Genomic DNA, 14,030 nt, shown 5'->3' with positions numbered 1-14,030 from the left:
AATGAGAATACAGAAAACAGAAAATTGACATACGTAAAAATTGAGAAGATGTGAATAACGGGGTATACTACCGGTGTCCGGTAAAAATGGCAAAGGAAAAAAATGGCAAAAGGAAGAAATGGCAATGGAAAAAATGGCAAAAGTGAGAATGACGAAAGTAAAAATGCCGACAAGAAGAAAGGAAAAACAAATGATAAATAATTGATATAAGTAATTCACATGTAAATTGTAAAGAGTATTCATCAGGTTCTTAAGAATGCAATACCTGATACGTGTGAAATTAGTTTATGATAATTTATACACTAAATACCGAATAAGGTTACCAAACCTAATAAAATGTTCGTGGTACAGTTCGAAATCAATCTTACATGATTGCATGAACGTAACAAAGTATCAGAATACGACTACTACAGACTTATTCTTCTTCCTTTTTAGAATGCGAACGACTGCATGTACCCACAAAGGCAAAAGTCATAGGCACGTATTCTGAAACTTTCACTTGGTTTACAGCAACAATTCTTATTTATTGTACATATCCAGTGGTTGCGTTTGGGTTCCAAAACTAGGGAAATATAAATAATTGTTATAAGCAAATCATATGTAATTCGGAAGGAAGAAAAACATTGATGCACTATTTAACAAAGATAGTATATATTCACCATAGGTTTCGTCACTTTACAATTATTTAACTATCAATATGCATCACCATTGATTTCGTCACTTTACATGCATTGCAACTTTAGGTTATGTGAAACTCCTCGTAAGAAATCCTCCACTGCTCTTTTGTTAGCACTGTAATCAATGCACAAATTTCGCAGTCTGTGTTGCATGTCGGTATATATTCTCCTGGTTTTCTTCTTTGGCAGTTGTCCTCTCTGAGCCTGCAGACGCTTTCACTGCTGCATTTTCTTGCTGAATGCACCTGATTAACTTCCACACTGTAGGATGCTTGTAGCCCACCAAATGCGTAAACTTGTTGTTCCATCCCTCGCAGATGTTATTTGTACGAGGGTTGTTTGTTAGCGTTGCCTCGTGAGTGTTCCAAGTATGAGGAGGGAAGCGTGGAGGGACGCTTCTGAGCCTCAACGAGTTGTCAACATGTGTTCCAACTCTTCTGAAACTTCCCGTCAAAGTAGTCTACCAATTCTTCGGCCTCAGAAGGAGCAATTTCTTTAAGGTACTTCAAGCTGGAGATCACATCTGGACATGGCAAAAAAGCGAGAGAATCAATTTGACAGCAAAATAAAGAAAACTGCTTGTTCTCTTTATACATGGTCGAGAGCCCAAGTTCTTGTATTTTTCACCAAGTACTCTGTCGCAAATGAAAGAAACACCCATTTATGGCAACACTATGTCCAAACTTGTGCACTGCATTGTGAACTGCAATTTCGAAATCACAGACAACGCTCACTGGAGAGAGATAGCAACCGAAGTTCTGACACTTGCTCAGTAAAGCCTGCAAAGAGAAAATAGTTGTCCTGTAAATTCCCTTTCAATATTGTATTTGCTATTAAATTAATAAAATCAAGAAAAAACATTTACAAAACAAAATTAAAAATAAATGTTAAACTGTGAAAAATATGTATAAATTCAATGGAATTGGGATTTTGAAAAGTTGCAATTTTTCGCGCCTAGGAGAAAATTTGAGCATAATTCCCGAAGCCAACATGGGTTAGGAAAATTTGCGATTTTTTTTAAAAAAAGAAACATAACAGAGATTTTATGTTTTAATCAAGAACATATTTTAAACAAAAAGAGCAAATTAATAAACTTTTTGAACATAATGCCAAGAAGATATTTTTTTGATAGAAAAATGATTAATAAGGAATCTGTTAATCATCTAAGAAAGGACTGTGTTCCTAGTCATAAAGTAAACTCTTGACTAATTTCTGAAAATACCTATTTATTTTGACCTGACTACATTAAAATGGAATGAATGTTTACCTCAAATAACTCCTCGTAAGTTGCCTGTGTTTTATTTTGCAGTAGTGCGTAGGCAACAGAAACAGAACTCTCTCCCAATGGAACCAGTATAACATACAGTTGGCTGAACAGTCGTGGTGCAACGGCGAAATTTCCATCCATGAACCAAGTGTCGGATTTTGAAAGAAGCTCCAGACATTCCCTCGTACCAAATATTAGGATCCGACTTTCAGAGTCAGCACCATTATCGTAGATGAGAAATTGTTCATTGCTTCCTCCGCTCGTCAATTTCCATTCCTCTGAAAGAACAGAAGAAAATACGTTAAATCTCTGACTTTATATTCTAACAGACAAACAATGCATAAAGAAATATAATCAGAAAACAGGCAAGCTTGAAGTATATTGAAAGTGTCCAAAATCAAGTAGATACGCTGCAGATATGAAATTACTACTTAAGGTCATAAATGGAAACGTAAGATGCAGCATACCACTCCACGAACTGTCCCTTAGAGTGCCTAGACATAAAACACGGAGCAAGGAAACTTGGAAATTACAATAAATGAATAAATGAAATGTTCTCTTACCGTCCAAAATCAAATCTTCTAGTGTTCTTGGATCACTTGGATGCACGGACGTTGATTTCTCATAGTACGTTTACAGGTATCTTCCCGAGGTAGTCGTGCACGAACACAATCTTCTTGCCCTTGAAGAATCTCTGCATATATGTATTTGCGATGGTACGCCGGCCGTGAGTTTAGCTCGATTCTTCATATCATTACGACACTTCGCTATCTTTACAGCATCGTAATCAGGTGGATGCGTATGGTCATAGGAACACACAGAATTTTGTTTATATGAATTTGTTTTTAAAATTCCTCGACACTTGAATTTGTTCCTGTCAGCACACCTCCACCTTATAACATTCTTCAGATCAGACTGTTTTGTATACGCGTATCCTAGGAAGAAGAGCTTCTCACCACCTTTCTGCGATCTAACAATTTCCATTTCGAAGAAGTAAACAAGTTCGTCTCCCTGAGCGGAATGAGTGACACAAATTAGTACTGGGGGTAGATAAGGGTTGGGGTGAAGTCATACTTGTATTAAACACGTGTGATTGGTCAGCAGGTGCGCGCAAGATGTAAACTTGTTTTCAGTCAAAATTAAAACACCTGCTATGCTACCCTCCAAGTTTCATTTCACATGCTTGAAATTATTCACAAAGGTCACCTTTCATTAACATGTGATTTTATAGTAATTTTATAGGAGCCGCAAGTTCTACCACATTAAAGAATGAAGAATTTAAACGGCATAATAATAATTTTTGGGAACATCAAATACAATTTATCTCTTCAAAGAAAGTGTTAAGACATCAAAATTATATTATATTTAATTACAAATGATGCAACGCTAGACATAATTTCTCAATTTTCACACAAAATCAGAATATATTGCATTTCCCATTTCTATTTTCCATTGCCATTTTTTCCTTTTGCCATTTTTTCCCTTTGCCATTTTTTCCGCTTGCCATTTTCACTTTGCCATTTCTTCCGTTGCCATTTTTACCTAAATTCGGTCATTAATCTCATCGCTGTAGTAATCAGTGGCAAAGAAAATTTCCATTTAGAGCTCTGGCTGAGCGTCAACCCGGCTATATGTATGAAATAGTAGCCCAAGACAAACTATTACTCGATCGACCTACATATCTGCTCATGAGAAAATTTAAATCCAATATTTTTAGTAAATCTACCTTGTCTATGATTTTCTTAGAACAAGTGCTATACATTTGCGTTGCTTATCATTTGTGTGTATCACAACAAACTGACTTGTGAAGAGTATACGGGAACCAGAATAAAAACAGTGTGTGTGGAAATTTCAGGAGGAAGGTGTTAGGATGTTCGACTTGTTTATCTCCATTTGACTATGTTATCTAGCTTTAGCAGTCTTGTAAACCCCCCCCCCTCCCCTCTCGACCCGCACAATGATTTTGTTGCCGACATAAATAGATAAAACACTCAGAACTTGGCTCTGCTAGACATAGGGGAACGCTCCCCAATATCAAACAACACCGAAAGTAACCTAACCTCAACTTCCTCCTTCCGGTGATACTTGCCAGTTTCAAAAGCTATATGTCGGCAAAGAGAAACAGGATACACACCGCAACTGTTTATTCCATATTGCAGCCGATAGCGACTCTAATTAGCCTTGTGATTAAAAAGCAGGATGATTATTTTGTAGCAGCTTCCATTAGTAAGTCGCAGAGCCAAAAATGAAGTGCACGGTTGTTGCATTTATGCTAGTCAGCATATATTCTCTTAGGGTAAGTCCAAAATGTTTATTCTTCGCCCTTCAATTTGGTCACGTGCATAGTGTCGCTTATTGCCCATTTACTTCCAAACGGTAAAGTCAGAAACGTTTGTATTATAGCAAACCGAGCTTGCAAGACATAGTTGGCAAGTCACTGAAAAGAATAACGCGTTACAGTTACCGTTACATTGATTCCAAAAGTGACACGAGTAGTGCCGGATCTACAAGCCGCAAAACCCCGTGGTGCGGAGGGGCCCAGACACAAGTAAGCCTTTAGTGGACCCTCAGCCATTCACATAGTAGAGGCATGGGCGTCTGGAAGGGGGGCAAGGGGAGGCCGTGCCCCCCCCCCCTGGAAAATGAAAGTCAACCAAAAATTATGTATTTCACACATGTAATTTCATTTTTGCCACAATAATATGTGTTAATTATTGCATGAACACCATAAATTCAAATTTAAGCAATGTTTTTTTAGGGAACAACACTATTTTTTGGGAAAATGTGCCTTGTTTGCCCCCCCTGGAAAAAAATATCTTCCTTGCCCCTCCCTGAAAAAAACCCTGCGGACGTCCATGAGTAGATGGTTTGTGTATGTAAAAATAAACGTAGTTACTCAGGGGTACAGAAACGAATACATATATACAGGCAAAGCTAAAGTTAAAGTTCCCTGTGTATATAGCACAGTGCCATCAAAGTACATTTATGGTATGTGGGGGTAGCACTCCACATATTTTTGATGTCGGACATCGTGGAGGTGATGTGATCAGCACCACTTTCCGGTGCCTTTACCCCTCACCGTGTACTATTTTATTTGAGGCTGAGTGGGCCCTGCAGCTGCTTTATGAGGGGACAAAGCAGGAAACATTCCGAACTTAGATCAAATCAGGCTAGAATTTCACGAGAAATGCAGTGGTGAAGGTTTCTTCAACCTATCTTTATTCAGGAAAAAGTTATGACTATGATTATAACCAGTGGCGTATGCTGAGTCTAAGACCTGGTCTATCTCACTATGACACCTGGTCCTAGACTATGGAGGAAGGGAGAAGACTAGACTCATTCTTGACGTCTTGAAGGAAGCCACGTTGCCATCCCAACGGTAGTCAGGTTGCAAACTTATAAAAAATCAGGTTGCCAACTTCTAAGAATTCAGGTTGCCAACTCCTACGAATTCATGTTGCCAACTCCTAAGAATTCAGGTTGCCAACTTCAGAATCGCCATTATCTTCTTTTTGGAATCAGGTTAATTCACAGTCTCTAATCGATTTTTTTTCAGTATTTTACTTTCTAGGCTCCAGGCTTCGCAGATAGTCTAGCTAGCCTGGAATATACGCTCCTGATTGTAACAAATATATCATTTTCCAGGTATGAGAATACAGTGTCATATATCACATCACCACTGGCGCCGAAACCGGAGGGCCAGGGAGGCTCGGATCCATCCAGTTCTCGTTTGCCCCACCCCCCATTTAGGGGGTCCAAAGTATAACTTTCAACTAGGGATGTGACGAAGCTGAAAATTTACCGATGCCGATGTACTCACCGATAATTTTTGGAACAGATGCCGATATTTAACCGATTCCGATACATAAGATTATTAAACAGAAATGGGATGTTATTTTCAGCATGACAAATATAAATTTGCTATGTACATTTGTATTGCATATCATATGTATATATGGCGGATATGTGAACCTTTAGGCGGTTATGTGAACCTTTAAGAAGAACATGGATTCTCAAGAGATTTTACAATTAGTACACAAGCAGTTCTTTGAAATGCAAAATGAATTCCTGTTCTTAATGTTGGAAATTTACTGCTGCCAGATTCAACTTCAGAAACACAAGGTTTGGAAGCACTTCAGGAAGTAACCTACTTCTTCTCTTATCGCAAATCTGTTCAGCAACACTGAACACTCAATCACTGAATACTGATGCAGCAGGTATGCACAAGTATTTTCATACATTTCTCTTGTAGTCTACGATTGTTACAAGTATAAAATTTGTTTTTGTTGTGACGTTTCAGAAGAACACACGCTCCCTTCATCAGATATTTATTTTTAGTTCGATTAAACATACAATTATAACAATGGTTTTATATATATATATATATGGTTATAATATAACTTCTACAGTACACAATATGTGGTTAAATTTTTAATGTTCTTAAAAATGGTGATATGAAATGATCGTATAGAAATTAAGATTAGTAAAAACCTAACAGTATTCTGAATGAAAGAAATGTATCGTAAGTATATGTACGACAGAAAAAGCCAGCCACATTTGCCTACCCATTAGACGCCATTCACTTAGAAAACGTTTTTGCGACTTTTGCGGCTGGCATTTTATAGGATACACGACAGGGTGTTTTTCAAAACACGGCAGCCCGTGAAACGGGCGACAGTGCATAGAATGCTAATTCGTTTAAGTTAATGAAAAGAACGCGACCACTTTTGCGTCGTTCCATCAGCCGCAAAATAATAATACTAATAACACCTGCTTGCAATTATTCAATCTCGAAATATTTCTGTATTACATGTAAGGATATGTATATGCAAGTAACACTATTTCAATACAACTTAAATAAACATAAAAGTTATAGCTTGATGCTCATTTTTTTGTATTTGAAATTAAAGTGTTTGGGATAGTAACAGGTAATGCACAACATCAAGAAGAATATTTGCATGAGAGAGAGAGAGAGGAATGGGGGAAGGGTGCAATGAATTTTGAAGTGACAATGGCATTTTGACATTCCTTCCAAAAAGGCACTGCCATTGAGAAATCGCAAACATTCCCAGCAACCTCAAATTTAGGATTTTCACACGGTTTAAAACGCGGAAATCTTTGCAAAAGAGGCGAGAGCAGAGCATTAACCTTATATGTACGAAGATAGCCCAGCTTATATAACCAAGGGCGCCCGCAGAAGGGGAAGCGGCAGAGGGACAAGTGCACAACCCCCCCGTCCACCAATTTATCTGGAAAGACTTAATACAATTCAAATTTTGAGATTGTAGCATGAAAACAGACGAGAGGTACCGTGAAAGACAACAAATTTAGTGCCCGTGAAAATTGCCCTAGCGCTGGGATTTTTTTATGAGAATTCTCTTAACTGGGAGAAAGCATCTTTCTAAGTTTCCTCACTTAAGGCACTGCTGCCCTCATGAAAAAAATATATCCTGCGGGCGGCCTTGCATATAACCTTATTAAAGCTAATGCTAAAATAATTTCAAACACAATAAATTAATTCATGAAGAAAAAATAACCAACAAATACTCGTACACCATTTCTCGTTAATGTACGAGGGTGAATCAAATATGAACGAGCCTTGATTGGCTAAGCGTTGGCATGGGTAGCAGGGTGTGATTGGGCATGTGCGGCCGGTAGATGGGGCTGTCGTGAGTCAGGAACCAGAACAGCCGACGTGTCGCATGCTTCGTTTAGTAGTTCTCACGATGAGTGAGCAGAGTGTGCCAGTGTCTGTTGCGCAACGCATAATCATCAAGTTCCTCACCCAGGAAAACGTCAAACCGGCCGAAATTTACCGGAGACTGCAGGCCCAGTTTGGGAATGGTACCCTCTCGTGGGCAAGAGTGAAGGTGTGGTGTAAGGAATTCCAGCAAGGCCTTGAACGTGTTGCAAATGAAGTGCACCCCCGTCGTCCTCGCACCAGTGAGACGAATGACAACATGGCTCGTGTTCGTGAGCTTGTCGAACAGGATCGCCGAGTCACTGTGAAGCAAATTGCGGCAGAACTTGGTGTGAGCTATGGAAGTGTCCAATCGATCATCACAAAGCACTTGGGCTTCCGCAAAATCACAGCTCGGTGGGTTCCCAAGCTGCTGAATGTTGCTCAAAAACATGACCGAGTTCGCATTGCTCGCCAGCTTCACACTCGTTTTGACGTGGAAGGGGAAGCGTTTTTGCATCGCATCGTTACCTGTGACTAGACATGGGTGCATCATTACACCCCAGCGTGCCAGCATGGAGTGGAGGAGGAAAGGCGAAGAAAACCCCGTGAAGGCCAAAGTTCGGTTGTCTGCGGGGAAGGTGTTGACCACGGTGTTTTGGGACTGGAGGAGGATCCTACTGGTGGATTTCTTACACGAACGTCGGACCATCAACGCACCCTACTACTGCGGCCTCCTGGATCAAGTTAAGGTGCAGTATCGACGCAAACGACGAGGCTGTCCCATCCGCCAGGTCTTGTTTCTCCACGACAACGCCAGACCCCATACAGCAGGTGTTACGCGGCAGAAACTGGAGGAAATGCACTGGGAACCGCTTCCGTATCCACCGTACAGCCCAGACCTTTCACCATGTGATTGTCACCTGTTCGGACCCCTCAAAGAAGCACTTGGGGGCGAGCGATTTGCGACCAACGATCAGGTGGAAACCTTTGTGCGCAACTGGTTGGCTACCCGCCCAGCTTCATTCTACGAGAACGGCATCAAGAACCTACCACAACGTTGGGAAAAATGTATCACTAAGGGCGGAGACTATGTAGAAAAATAGGATGTGGCAATGTCTCTGTTTCCTTCAATAAATTTTGTTTTTCCGCACAAGGCTCGTTCATATTTGATTCACCCTCGTATTTTTAGTAGATTAACAACCTCCAAAGGGAGTTCGCACACTAAAGTAGCAAGCGGTTTTCTCGCCGCGTGCTTCACTGAAGCATGATGCATGTTATCCATTTATAAAACAAGGGTGATGGGTGACTCTTTGTGAAGACATCCAAATGTCAACCTCTCTTCCACGCACATACAGCACTGATTCATTGATTTGGCTTATTTTACTTCACATTTCTGCCACTTCTGTTTAGGGGGTCCAGGAGGTCCGGACCTCCACCCCCCCGAAAAAACTTATCAAGTACAAAAATTAAATAATAAAAATATACTCGTTTAGCATTTGTTGTAATTTCCTTTGAACTAGTTGGGATCATACGACTTTGAAGGGGGGTCATTTAGGGGGTCCGGACCCCCCTCCCCACCCGAAAGACTTATTAAATACGAAAATTAAGTAATGAAAATATACTCGTTTAGCATTCGTTGTATAATTTCCTCTGAACTTCTTGGAAGACGAGGATTATATTGGGATCATACGGCTTTGAAGGACAGGAAGGACGTATTTAGGGGAGTTCAGGGGTCTGTATCCCCCCGAAAAACTTACCAAGTACTAAAATTAAGTAATGAAAATATTAGCATTTGTTGCATATTAATTATTCATATCAATTATTCATCTATTTGACATTAATTTCATTGCCAGGTCTCTTTCTTTTATGTAAATTATTCCGATCTTAACTACAGGTAAGCTACGTAATGCATATGCGCTGTTATATCTCTATTCTTATAATATAATATTAATTTATGTATTGTAATTAGTATTAATTTGATTTAATATAATTATTTTAAATTGAACATTATTATTATTATTATTACTATTATTATTATTCTAGAAACAAACGCATTCATTCACTCTGAAGTTGAAGTTCCCTACTGTGTCATTAAAAACAAATCGTGCCATCCCGGTAAAGGTCTCAAACAAGATCAGAGGAAAGGATTGTAGCATCTTATGCTTAGGGATAGTATTGAGACGAGATTGGCAGTGTCTAGGTCTCGTTTTTTCGGGAAGGGGGGAGGCGTTGTTTATTTTACTTCGCATTCCTACCACTTTTGGCTAATCGCGAATATGAGGAATAGTGATATCATGAATTAATGAAGGGACACAAATCAACACACAGAACCCAATCAATGGGTTTCATCGATAAACTGGGCACCCTTCAAGATGAACTCCGAGCAGTGGCGTGCCCAAGGGGGGTTGATGGGGGTTATAACCCCCCATTTCGCCCAGTATTCCTAAAAAAAAGAACGTCAAAGGTAGGAAAATATGACAAAATGAGGGCTGACTACCAAGAGAAAGTATACATAACCCCTCCCTTTCGAAAATCCTGGGCACGCCAAGACTCCGAGTTACACCTACGACAAGAACCATACAAATACAGTTAAGAAATATTGTGCAAATGTTCCTAATTTCTTTATAACTAGCTTAAGAATTACATGAAATGATTCCTGGTAATAATATGTTTAAATTTTGTGCTATTCAATGTCATCTCTTGTGTTTTGTCTAACGGTTGATTAAATCAAGTATAGAACATTATCGGAAAGCAATACACGAAACGTTAGACTGAAATGTTAACATTATCACAAAAATAAATGTCCATCTAGTAGGTGGCAGAACAGCCGCAGACTGAACCTCACCCCGTAATACAGAATAAAGAATTGATCTGAATACAAATTCTCTAAAACTATGTAGTACATAGTACAGTGGTGTAACTAAAAGAGAAACCTCAACAAATCAGATGTTACGTTTAGGCCGTTCGCCGGCTTAAACTGCTTGGCTGCAAGAGGATGTGTGTATGAAGAATGGAATAAATTACGCTCATTGCTCTTTACCAATATTTAATAGAATCGCACAAGTGAGGGGGGGGGGGGAGATCATGCACGAGCCAGCAAGATATCTAAACACTGACAATGATAAAACCCAAAGTGTCACCACTGTACCTTCGCGGTTCCTCGGCTGAGTCACGACGTGGCGCTCTATCGGTCCATTGAAGGTGTCCTCAGTGGGTTCGCCCAAACCTTTTAAATGGACCGACTTAACACTGTCACTCGCAACGCACTTCCCCAAACTTATACCCCAAAAAGTTTCCAACCCCCCTCCCCCCAAAGGGAAAATCCTGGATAAACCCCTGTTGCGAAGTACGGACTTACAGTATATAATCCTCTGTATCCGAAGATTATGCGCTGCTATTGGTTTCGTCATCTGACGCGCCGATGCGACGATTACGCGATGAAAAGTTATAAAATATAAACCAATTTTTGGACTGAAACAAACAGGGTGTAATGATTATGCGGTGGCTATCATTACGCAATGAAATTCAGTATCTTTCATTTCAAAGGAAAATTTTCACCGGGACAAATTTGTCAGGACAGTGAAAAATGCACATTGAATTAAAAACCATAACGTTTGGCAACCGTATGAGCCTAATTTTTATAACCTATTTTTCATATCAAATTTATAAATCAATAAATACTATTAGCATACCGCCTTATCAGTGGTCAGAAGTAGCGAGCTACTTGTAGCGTCGCTACTGTAGCTAGCTACAAAATTTGTAGCTGTAGCTGTAGCGACGCTACATTTTGAAAATTGTAGTTGTAGCGGTAGCGAAGCTACAAAATTCCTGTAGTTCTAGCGAAAATTTCACTACAGCTACATTTTTCCTCAGCATTTTGAAGTGAATTTTGAATGTGGCAACAGCGTCAGAAAAAATCGACAATAACCCTTAATTTTGCAGGAGGTTCATAAATACAGTCTATTACATGGAGGTACAGATTATCTAGATTGTAGGTTATAGATATCTGCGTAATTTATTTAATTAGTAGCTGAATAATTCAGATATCCAGATAACTAACTGACATATATGAAAATATTCCTGCTAACAGCTACGTCTTTTTAGCTGCATCGCTATTTTGGGGAGAAACATGCCTCGTTTGCTGCACCACTGGAAAAAAGTGCCTCGTTTGTGTCACCCCCGGAACAAATCCTGTGGATAATCATGGTGTAAGAGACACCAAAATGTCATTAATTGCTGTGTAAGACCAAAAACGAGTGATGGATTTTCAACTGCACTGACAAGGGAATAGATGGCAATAAATGGCTCGGTACGGTAACAGCATTGATCATCGTCTGTATATAGGATCTCACCAGCAGGAAATTATTGTTACAAGAATGATAGAGTTTCTGGAATTACAATTATTCTCGCGATAGTATTTGCTCACAAATTTTAAAATTACATCCGTTTAGAACAGTCAGGTTTACACGACAGTTTCCTCAACAATTATCATGTTGCAAAAAGTATGTACGAGTTATTGACTTTCCTACAGAAACGACAATTTTCTTTAATTAATACGTATACATAGTTTTCAAATTTATGTATTTCTCCTACTTTTGCGTCACTTTTCTGTAACTTTTGCCAATCATGACATCATCATCATCATCCCTTGCCATTTCCTGCCTCTGGCTTGGTCAGCATACAAGTCAAGCCTCTCCATATTTTCCTGGTCTTCCACCACTACTTTCTTTCCACCGACATCTTGGTCTCCCCCTTGACCTTATTCCCACTCTTTGTGCATTCTAAGCTCTTACTGGTACTCTTTCTTCATCCATCCTCTTCATGTATCCAAACCATCTCATCTGTGCCTTATCTATTCTGTCCTGAAGCTTCACTACACCCACTGTCTGTCGGATCTCCTCATTCCTTATTCTATTTCTTCTAGTCTTCCCCAATATACTCCTTAAAAATTTTATCTCCACTACCTGCATCTTTCTTTTGTCTCTCTCTGTCATTGTCCAAGTCTCTGCTCCGTATGTAATTATTGGCACATAGTATGTGTTTCATAGGTACATCCCTGTTCCATATTAATCTTCGAACACTTTGATATAGTTCACCACCCATTTGTCCTCTTCTGTTTACCTCCTCATCTATTCTTCCACTTCTCTCAATCATGACAATGAGGATGAATGGTTTAGTTAAATATTCTATTATCTATAGTCGCTCTCTGCCACTTTCGGCTAATTGTGAGAACGAGGAAGAATGATGAATGATGAGCAGTGCGGGGAATGGAGGAGCACGAGGATCCCATCCTCCCAACTTGACGTCTTTCCTAGTTTTTGTTTTGAGTCCATTTTATGCATAGATAAGCTGATCGAGACTGGATCCGAACCACAATGTGCCTCCACTGGGAATCGAACCTGGGGCCATTTGGTAGTCAAAGGGCTTCAGGTACTTTTCATTCAAAATGCTGTCTTCATATCAGTCTATAAAAAATGAAATATTTATTCTCAAGAAAAATATGTTGATGTGAACATAAATACGTAATCCTACCAAATTTCATTTGTATATAGTTGTAATCATTAATTTGGGTAACACTCTAATTGCAATATTCATATATCAAATTTGAATTGATATGCCACTTGCATAGGTATGGTATTCTCAAAAACTATAGTAAAAATAAGTAACTTAAGTAACACTGCTATCAAAATTATTGAATGACTGGAATCATGATAATAAATAGCAGAATCTATTTACCAGTAGTAGGGGATTTTTTAATACCCATATGGTTGTTTTCATTTTTTTATGCAGAAGTAGCGCAAAAAGTAGCGAAGTAGCGAGTAGCGAACAGGAGTAGCGTAGCGAGCTACTTTTTGGTAAATGTAGCTGTAGCTGTAGCGAAGCTACATTTTGGAAGAGTAGCTGTAGCTGTAGCGAAGCTACTTTTAAAATGTAGCGTTCTGATCACTGCGCCTTATCCATGGCAAGTGAGGCAAAATTACGATCGTAGAGGCGAGATTCAAAGCAGAAAGTAAGAACATGCTAACCGAAGAGTGTCGTAGGTTATAAAACTTTACACACACTTCCAACTCTGAAGTAGGGTCTTTCTTACTTTGGCAAGTTTGTGTTGGTGGTAGAACTGGTCCACTCCTATCCAGAGAGATTCGCACCATTCTGCGATGAGCTGGGCCGACGAACACCATTGCCTTCAATAGGAAACTTGGCGGGAGGGTTCGGCGCGAGGGATAGTACTGGAGCCTCTCTTGCATATTTCGAGCTGTTTCATGCTGTAGTTGGCTTATTTCGCACAAATATGCGAGTATTCTGACTTATTATTTTTACTGCTTCTCTAAAATACATAAAATGCAATATTTTTATTATTTTGCTTGTTCATCGCGCATCTTCCGAAGACTGGACGCGCTAC

General features: G+C 39.5%; 1 protein-coding gene across 1 annotated transcript in view; it reads left to right on the top strand.

The window, feature by feature from the left end:
• The first annotated feature begins 4,087 nt into the window (after positions 1 to 4,087).
• The window catches only part of LOC145991340 (uncharacterized), a 38,594-nt gene continuing 28,651 nt past the window's right edge, over positions 4,088 to 14,030 (top strand). Inside the window, exon 1 of the mRNA XM_083127342.1 lies at positions 4,088 to 4,240. Coding sequence (XP_082983468.1) covers positions 4,190 to 4,240 — 51 coding nt within the window. The 5' untranslated portion in view covers positions 4,088 to 4,189. The remainder of the gene's footprint in view (positions 4,241 to 14,030) is intronic.

The sequence above is a fragment of the Lepisma saccharinum genome, chromosome 1, assembly GCF_977018435.1.
Source record: "Lepisma saccharinum chromosome 1, izLepSacc3.1, whole genome shotgun sequence".
NCBI lineage: Eukaryota > Metazoa > Arthropoda > Insecta > Zygentoma > Lepismatidae > Lepisma > Lepisma saccharinum.
The sequence above is the reverse complement of the archived record's forward strand: the minus strand, read 5'-3'. Positions and strand labels throughout refer to the sequence as shown.